Source organism: Carlito syrichta, unplaced genomic scaffold, assembly GCF_000164805.1.
Source record: "Carlito syrichta isolate Samal-C Ts95f unplaced genomic scaffold, Tarsius_syrichta-2.0.1 Scaffold154713, whole genome shotgun sequence".
NCBI lineage: Eukaryota > Metazoa > Chordata > Mammalia > Primates > Tarsiidae > Carlito > Carlito syrichta.
In genome coordinates, this window is record NW_007098809.1 from 11,126 (window position 1) to 20,293 (window position 9,168).

At 39.9% G+C, this 9,168-nt stretch overlaps 1 protein-coding gene across 2 annotated transcripts in view; it reads left to right on the forward strand.

The window, feature by feature from the left end:
- The first annotated feature begins 342 nt into the window (after window positions 1–342).
- Window positions 343–9,168, forward strand: part of TSEN15 (tRNA splicing endonuclease subunit 15) — a 22,101-nt gene continuing 13,275 nt past the window's right edge. For both annotated transcript variants that reach the window (XM_021709051.1, XM_008050969.2), the window contains exons 1-3: window positions 343–565; window positions 3,284–3,365; window positions 3,666–3,801. In XM_021709051.1, coding sequence (XP_021564726.1) covers window positions 434–565; window positions 3,284–3,365; window positions 3,666–3,801 — 350 coding nt within the window. In that variant the 5' untranslated portion in view covers window positions 343–433. The remainder of the gene's footprint in view (window positions 566–3,283; window positions 3,366–3,665; window positions 3,802–9,168) is intronic.

Genomic DNA, 9,168 nt, shown 5'->3' on the forward strand with positions numbered 1-9,168 from the left:
TGAGCGGTAGGTCCACCCTCAAACTATGGTTTTACTTTAGACTTCTATGACAGGGAACTGAATGAGGCTTTTTCTGTTCCCAGGAATCGGAGACCAGGACCCCACTGCTGAAGGCAAAAAGGACTCACGTATCCCTCACTTTTTAAAGAGAGTTACAAGCAGCACTGACTTAAGCAGGGGTAAAGGCTTCTGTGCTCAGACTACTCGAAAATTTTCACGCTAGAATCCTCCCAGATGTGAATAAACACAGAGCAAACGAGAACCTCTGCGCAGCTTCTGGCCCCCATTGCCAGGGGTCGGGGCTCTCTTCCCAGTTCTGAGCTCTCCCACGTGGGCGCGGAGGGCGGCGGGGAAGCGGAACCCGGGCGAGAGCACCCCTGCTTCTGGCCGGGCGCGGGTCCCGGTGCACCGCGGGCGCGCCGCACCAGCCGGCATGGAGGAGCGGGGCGATTCCGAACCGACACCCGGCTGCAGCGGTCTGGGCCCAGGTGGCGATCGCGGCCGCGGCGGTGGTGGGGCTCACTCGTGGGCTCCTGAGGACGCTTGGATAGGCACCCACCCTAAGGTCAGGAGGCGCGACAGGAGGAGGGAGCCAGTCCGGGTCCCCAACCCAGGCGGAACGCTCGGGCCGCGCTCCCTGTTCAACCGGCGGGATGACTGAGCATGCGCGCCACCCTCACCTTTGGGGCCTGGTGTACACGGCTGCCAGCCGCTGGCAGTATCGATCGTGCTTTTGTTTGCACGCGTTAGCTATCGCTCTGATACCCTCCTCACTCCCCACCAAAGCCATTCTTCAACCGCGGACGAGACATTAAGCCCCGCCCCTCTCAAGCCGGAGAGTCTTAAGCACTCCACTAATGTCTAAGTTTCGCTGCCGGGATAGAGCTCCTTTCGGGGATGAATCACAGTCTGTGGGCCGTGGATAAGGTCTGGGAGTCCATAGTGATAAAAGATTTATGCAGCCACTTTTACTCTTCTTAGCCTTGGGCTGAATGTGCATTTTGATTTTGCATAGATTGAGATTCCCAATTTTTCAGATTTCTGGGAAACTCTGATTAAGTTCTTGCCCAAAGTAGAGCTACTCATGCTATGAGTGTATTTTCCCATGTTGCCAGCATGTAAGATAAAGGTAGTCCCTTGCTTGCTTATGCTTGGGAAATTGCAACCTTGTACCAGTAAGTCTCAAGCAGTAAATGGACAAATAGGTTTTTTTGTAGGCGTTACAGCAGCTGGTCTGGTACTTAAGTAGAATTGCACTCTTCTGCTTGGGGACACTAACTCATGGATAATCATCCCAAAACAATCAAGATAAGGAAAATTTTGAAGGTGTAAATTTGAAGAGTTTTATTCTCCTGCTCTGTCCCCTTTGTCCTCTCAAAAAGGTGAGAAAAAGAAACAATAGCATGGAAATATTCATTGCCATAAAAAGAAAAACAATAGCATAGAGAGGCAGCATGGAGATTAGGAGAATAAACTCAAAGTTGGACTCCATGTATTTGAATCTTTGGTCTGTCACTTGCCAGTTTTGTGATCTGGGGCAAGTTTCTTGATATCATTCTGCCTCAGTTTCCTTATCTGGAAAGTGAGGATATTGTTAGTCCACACTATCCTATTTCATAGGGTTATTACATAATTAAATCAATTAATATTTGTAAGGCATTTCATATATAGAAAACACTATGTAAATATTTAATAATTGAAGACCTTATCTAGATTTGGTGTTGCCATTCAGACAGTTTACATACTTGTAGACTTTTTTCTTTTTTAAGTTAATACCCTGATAATCAAATCTTCCCTTTGGATTTTTCTTCCTGAAGACCCAAATTGATATAAAAGGAAGAAAAGAAATATTAGTAGGTGTTTGTTTTTCCAGTTCCACCTTTTTGTTATGCCATTTGAAAATTACTTAAGTTTCAGCCAGTAAAATGGTGTCAGATTTATGATCCTCAAATAGCACTTGGATTATTATTCTCCTGCTTAGAAATCTTCAGTCTTTCCTAATGGATAAAATTCACAACTTTAGTTGGGCCACCAAGACCTTGTAACCTGGCCTGAAATTGCATTTTCAGTGTCATTTTCAAATAAGTTAGAAGTGGACAGCTAATAAAACCCCTACTCACCTGTACCTGTACACTTATGGGGAGGTTGATGGAAGAATGTGACTTCAGACGACCTCTCACACATGTCTGCTAAAACCTCATGTCTGCATTATAACTGCTTATCCACCTAGTCACTGGCATAGCCAGGCAGTCTCAGGTTTCCCCTGCAGACATAGCCTTCTGAAAAATGCTCCCTTCATGTTGACCACAAAGTCTGAATGGAGCCGCTACAACAATTAAATAATTCCCAACTCTTGCATGAGAGTTTAAAGAGAAGCTAGGAGCTGTGTACTAGCAAACTCTCTCCACATGCAGATTATACGCATGGGAAATAGAGGCTCCCCACTAACATGTCCCAGCAAAATTCCTATTTAAAATTTCTCTGCTCCTGATGGGCACAGTGACTCACACCTGTAATCCCAATGCTATGGTAAACTAAGATAAGCAAATTGTTTGAAGTTAGGAGTTCGAGACCAGTCTGGGCAGCATAGGGAGACCCCGTCTCTATGAAAAATAAAGTATTAGCCATGTGGGGTGGCACGAGCTTGTAGTCCTGGCAACTTGGGAGGCTGAAGTGGGAGCATCACTTGAGCCCAAGAATTCGAGGTTACAGTGAACCATGATCATATTACTGCACTCTAACCTGGGTGACAGAGTGAGACCCTGTCTCTTAAAAAAAAAAAAAAAATTTTTTTTTTTTTTTTTTTTTTTTACTCCTGACAAGTAGGCTTCTTTATAGGCCTTTGAATATGTGTGGCTGAATATGTGTAGTTTAGTTCCACCTTTGTGTGATTACCTGAATTTTATTTCCACTTCTCCATTTACTCAACTCATGATGTTCTTCAGAGTTCAACTTGCATCCCACCTCTGCCATAAAGCATTCAACAGCCCTCTGAGTAGAGCTCCTCTGACCAGTTGCATCATGTTTTTCAAAAGTCCATTCACATAGTTTTTAATCACTTATTGTCATACATTGTTATGTGTCTATCATTTTTAAGTATGCCCGTGTTTGAGAATTGCAAGTTCTTTAGAGACAGAGATCAGATCTTATATTGCCTTTTAACTTCTACTATTCCTAGAAGAGAGCTTTATGTATTCTATATATTTAATGAATACTTGCTGGTTGAAAGAAAATATTAAGAGATTCCTCCTTCTCTATTTGACAATTGCATTTTGATTTTCAGTATTTAGAAATGATGGAATTAGATATAGGAGATGCCACCCAAGTTTATATAGCCTTCTTGGTTTACCTGGACCTCATGGAGAGTAAGTTGCTTATGTTGTTTTGCTATTGGGTCTGTGGTAGGGGGTTTGAGGAGTTGGATTGGGATATTGCATTGCTGACATCATAATTAGGAATCAGTCATATATTTCCTACTAATTTTATTAATTGTATGATTTCTTTATTTAACTTGGGAATTACTGGGTAACAGCTACTACTAGAAAGTAAAGAGAAGAGGCAGTATTATGAGTGATGATTTTTCAGCTGAGTATTCGGTAGCAGTTTGGAGTTTTTCTCTTTTGTTTTTGATAAACATTATTGTCCATTCAGTGATGCTCTTTCAGGTAAAAGTTGGCATGAAGTAAACTGTGTGGGATTGCCAGAACTCCAGCTCATCTGCCTTGTCGGTACTGAGATAGAAGGGGAGGGGTTACAGACTGTGGTGCCTACCCCCATCACTGCCTCCCTCAGCCATAACAGGTGAGCAGGTGATTTGGGTCTAAGTTTCTGGTTAAAGTAGTAGGAATCATTAAATTAAAGGTAGTAATATGATATTTTTAAAAAGGAATTTAGGGTACAGGGGTTGCAGCTTTACTCTTGTTATTTGAAGAAAAAGTTAAATATGAGGGTTTAACAAATATTTACTCAGCACCTACTCTACCTTTTCAGAGAAAGTACATATGATAGAAATACTAGCCTTAAGGAAATAGGAAATATTTATATTCTTGGTAAGGAAGCAAGACCATTAAATTTGAAACAACAGATATTACAAGATACACCATGTAATACAAATCATACTTGCTATAGGAGTTGGTAAAGGGCATGATTAACATGCAAGTTGAAATCAAAGGAAGCTCCATGCAGCTTGTGGAACCTTTTTAAAAAATATATATATATATTTTTTAATTTAAAATTTTAAATACATGGGGTACAATTCAGGGTTAGTTATACAAATGTTCATTATGCAGGTACCCTTGTTGATGAAGGATCTCCCCCTCTGCAGTTTCCCATTACTGCCAATCCTGTCCCCGCCCTCCCATGGCAGTTTCCCACTACTGCCAATCCCTTTCTTATAGTATTACAATAGTTGTTCAAGGTCTGCTTATAAGTGAGAACATGTGATATTCAGTTCTTTTTTTCTGTGATAGATCACTCAGTATTATAGCCTCTAAGTCCATCCAAGTTGCTGCAAAGTTCTAATTTTGTCCTTCTTTATGTCTGTATAATATTTCATCATGTATATGTATCACATTTTTCAAATCCAGTTCTCTTTTGATGGAACACGGTTAGTTCCGTGTTTTTGCTATTGTGAATAATGCTGCAATAAACATGCATGTGCAGGTATATTTTTCATAGAGTGATTTGAGTTCCTCTGGGTATATTCCCAGTAGGGGAATTGTGGGGTCATATGGGCAGTCAATTTTTAGATCTTTTAGGAATCACCATACTGTTTTCCACAGAGGTTGTACTAGTTTACACTCCCACCAACAGTGTAGAAGTGTTCCCTTTTTGTCGCATCCTCTCCAGCATCAGCTGTTTTTTGAGTTATTGATGATGGCCATCCTGAGTTAGGTGGTATTTCAGTGTGGTTTTATTTTGAATTTTTTGATGACTAGTGAGGCTGAGCATTTTTTCATGTAACTGTTGGCTACTCGTATGTCTTCTTTTGAGAAGTTTCTATTCATATATTTTGCCCACTTTGTAATGGGGCTGTTTGCTTTTTTCTTTTGGCACATTTGAGTTCCTTGTAGATACTAGATGTTAGGTCTTTGTTAGATATACAGTTGGCAAATATTTTTTCCCTGTCTGTGGGCTGTCTCCCCGCTCTCTTGATGATTTATTTGACTTTGCAGAAACTTGTCAGTTTGATGAAGTCCCAATTGTCTATCTTATCTCTTATGGCATGGACACTTGGGGTTTTGATCGGGAATTTTTTTGCCAGTCCCAATTTCCATAAGGATATCTCCTGCATTTTCTAAGGTTCTAATAATTTGAGTTTTTACATTTAGGTCTTTGATCAATTTAGAGTTGATTTTTGTGTATGGTGATAGGTAGAGATCTTGTTTCAATCTTCTGCATGTGTTCAGCCAGTTTTGTCAGCACCATTTACTGAATAGATTCTCCTCTCCCCAGTGATTGATGGTAGAGGCTTTGTCGAAGATGAGTTGGTTGAGAAATTGAGGTTTTGCATCTGGAATCTCTATCTTGTTCCATTGGTCTATGTGCCTGTTCTTGTACCAATATCAGGCTGTTTTGATTCTTGTAACTTTATAATAAAGCTTACAGTCTGGGAGTGTGATGCCTCCTGCTTTTTTGTTGTTGTTGTTGAGAATTGTTTTGGCTATTTGTGGTCATTTATGTTTCTATATGAATTCCTGAAGGTGTAAGAATTGGATACAACATATCTTTGTTTCATGGCACACTCTCCTTATTAGTTCATGCCTGACTTTTATTTATTTACTTAATTAATCATTTTTAATAATGTAATAAGTATCTCTGTACCCTTCACACAAAATAAAATTATACTCTGGACAGTAACTGACATCTAATCTTTTTTTTTTTTTTTTTGAGTTGGAGTCTCACTCTGTCGCCCAGACTGGAGTGCCGTGGTTGCTCCCGGCCACCGCAGCCTCGACCTGCTGGGCTCCGGTGGTCCTTCCGCCTCAGCCTTCCAAGTAGCCGGAATTACAGGCGTGCGCTACCACGCCCGGCTGATTTTTTTATTTACTGTAGAGATGAGGTCTCGCTGCCCAGGCGGCTCTTGAACCCGTGGGCTCAGGCAATCCGCTCACCTCAGCCTCCCAAAGGCGCGGGATTACAGGCTGAGCCACCGAGCCCGGCTCTGACATCTAATCTTGTAGGTCCCTTCGTTTCCCTGCTTCCACTGACCTGAGGTAACTGTCCTTCTGAATTCCATGTTCATTGGGCAATTTTTGATTTTAGATATTTTTAACTTTATAAAAACAGTGTGTGATCTTTTGAGCCTCACCTTATACACTTCAAATTATATTGCTTAGATTCATTCATAGTTGTGCATTTTGGGGGCTGCTCTATGATACTCCTTTGTGTGACTGTATCATCATTTTCACATCTACCCTTCTGATGATGGAGTCTCTAGCGTTCGACTCTAGGAGATAATTTCAAACTATTTTCAAAGTGGTTGCCTCAGTTTAGTTTCCAACAGCAATGTAAGCGAGATCCTTTGGAGCTGTGTTGTCTCCAACATGTAGCATTGTCACTTTTTAACTTTTGCCAGTTGAATGGATTAATCTCTTTGTGGTCTTAATTTGCATTTCTCTGATTACTGATATTATTGAACTTTTCTTTATATACTATTTCCTCTCTTAAGTAATGCCTGTTCATATCCTTTGCCTATTTGGTTGTTTATAGTTTTCTCATTGACTTGTATGAACTCTTTTTTTTTTTTGAGTTGGAGTCAACTGATCCTTCCACCTCAGCCTTCCGAGTAGCCAGGATTACAGGCATGTGCTACCACGCCCGGCTGATTTTTTGATTTATTGTAGAGATGAGGTCTTGCCAAGTTGCCCAGGCGGGTCTTGAACCCGCGGGCTCAAGCAATCCACTCACCTCAGCCTCCCAAAGTGCAGGATTATAGGCTGAGCCACCCAGCCAGGCTGAACTCTTTATTATATTCTTGACAATAACACTTTGTTGGTTGTGTTTCCCAGTTTTTCACGATCTTTAAGGTACCATTTAATGAATGACAGTGCTTAATTTGAATATAATCATACTCATTTATCTTTTTATCATCAACCTCTTTGTGTCTAACTTAAGAAATATTTTCTATCTAAAGGTCTAAAAAATATTCACCTATATTTTCACTAAACTGTTTTTGTTTGTTTGTTTGTTTGTTTGAAAGCAGGATTTATTGAGAAAACAGAAAAGCTCCCACAGTGGGAGGGAACCCAAAGTGGTTGCCATGTTTTTGTTTTTTTAAAATGGTATGGGAGGTGGTTAGGGATCCTAATTTCATATGCATAACCACTTTTTCTACCTCCGTATACTGAATTGTCCCCCCATTCCTCATTATCTGACATTAACCTCTGTCATTTTCCAGGGTTCCATATGTGCACTCATTTGCTTTTGGGTTCTCTATTACATTCTGTTAGTCAGTTAATCTATCTTTGTGCCAATACCACATCTTCTGAATTGCTTGCCTAATATCTGGCTAACAAGCCTCCCACCCTGCTTTTCTTTAGAAGCTGTGGCAGGCAGCTTCTAAGATGGCTTCTTATAATTCAGCTTTCTGGTATTCATGTCCTTGTGTCATTTTCTTCCTGTGAGTGTCACCTGGACAACTACCACGTGCGCTATCCTACAGAGAGGCTGACAATAGAGACAAGAAGAAGGTAATTATTGATAGAGTGAGGTTCTAGAGAGATGAGGAAGGATAGATGCAAAAGTATAGTTGAAGAGGGTAACATTGAACTTGAAGAGGGATGCCTTAACCTCTGAGACCGAGTCATAGGAAGAAAGGACAAATGAAAATATAGTTACGTTTGGGTGGGTATGTAAGTGTGGATAAAGGCAGAGCACCTTAAATGCCAGAGTGAATGGCCTTGATGATATATAGTTTTTCTGGTTAACTGTGGTAAATGTCTAGTGATTTAGTAGAAAAAGCAGTAGACTGATCTTAACACTTAGATTCTACTCTAGAAACTGCACGTAACACTTTGATGATTAATAACACTTCTAATTTCTCTGAGTTTCAGTTTCCTTGTCTTTTTTTGAGAGATTGAGATTACCAGTACGTGATATCCTTTTCAAGTTAAAGCTACTGTAGTTGGTCATTTTCATTGTTCATATTTCATGAAGTTATATTAAGCTATTTTGCATATTTTTATGAAGTATTTTTATGTGTATGAGTCATAATGAAAGTTATTTTTTGATCTGTAAGCTATACGTATGCTTCTTTGAGAGGCTCCTTTCTGTGAGTTTTTCTGTGTTTGAGAATCACAAATAGTTAATAGAATTGACATCAAATTTGATCACTAGTCCTTCTAGCACTATTTCCACACCTTCCTACATCTGAGATAATTCATTCCTCAAAACTAATTATTTGTGTTTTTAATACTGTAACAAATATTATCCTAGCTAGTTTTCCTGTCATACTATTTGTTTGGACAAAGAGCTGCTATTTGGAATTAACCTACATTTAATTGTAAAAAATAAAATTAATGAAATGAAAGCATTAGTATATTTTAATCAAAGTCATTTCATGAGACTAGAAGAACAAATTTGTGTCTATTATATTTTCCAACTGGTAACTAACACTTTTCTAGCTCTCATAGCTTAAGCTTTTTTTCTTCTTTAAGTAGAATTAGTTGGAATGATAATTTGGTAAACCATTTTTATGTTCTTGTATGTCGGTGACCAGCACTGACCAAGGGTGGGTTAGGACCCGCACCAGAGAATCTGGACAGCGAGAAGAGACTACTCGGAGGCAGTTCTTCTGGGAACAGTCTGATCAGGACTGAAGCCAGATTTTATTCGGACTCCTTCCAACTTATATACCATTTTCTATACTCTCCAGCAGTGTGATAATCACTCACTGGGGGCGTACAAGTTCCGTGCTTTACTAACTATGCATCACAAGACCACCACGAGATCTGCAATTTCCAAGCAAACAATTCGAATTCCATGATGCCTGCCGTGCTTACATTAAGGTCACAGGTGCACAATTTCTATACAAATCGTTCAAAGTGTTTTCCATAATGTTCAATGAATCATTCATATTATACTCTTTGTTCTAAACCCTGATTAATACAAAAAACTTTTCTGAGTTAACTCTAGGTTCAATCCAAGTTCACTGACTCCAAATATTTG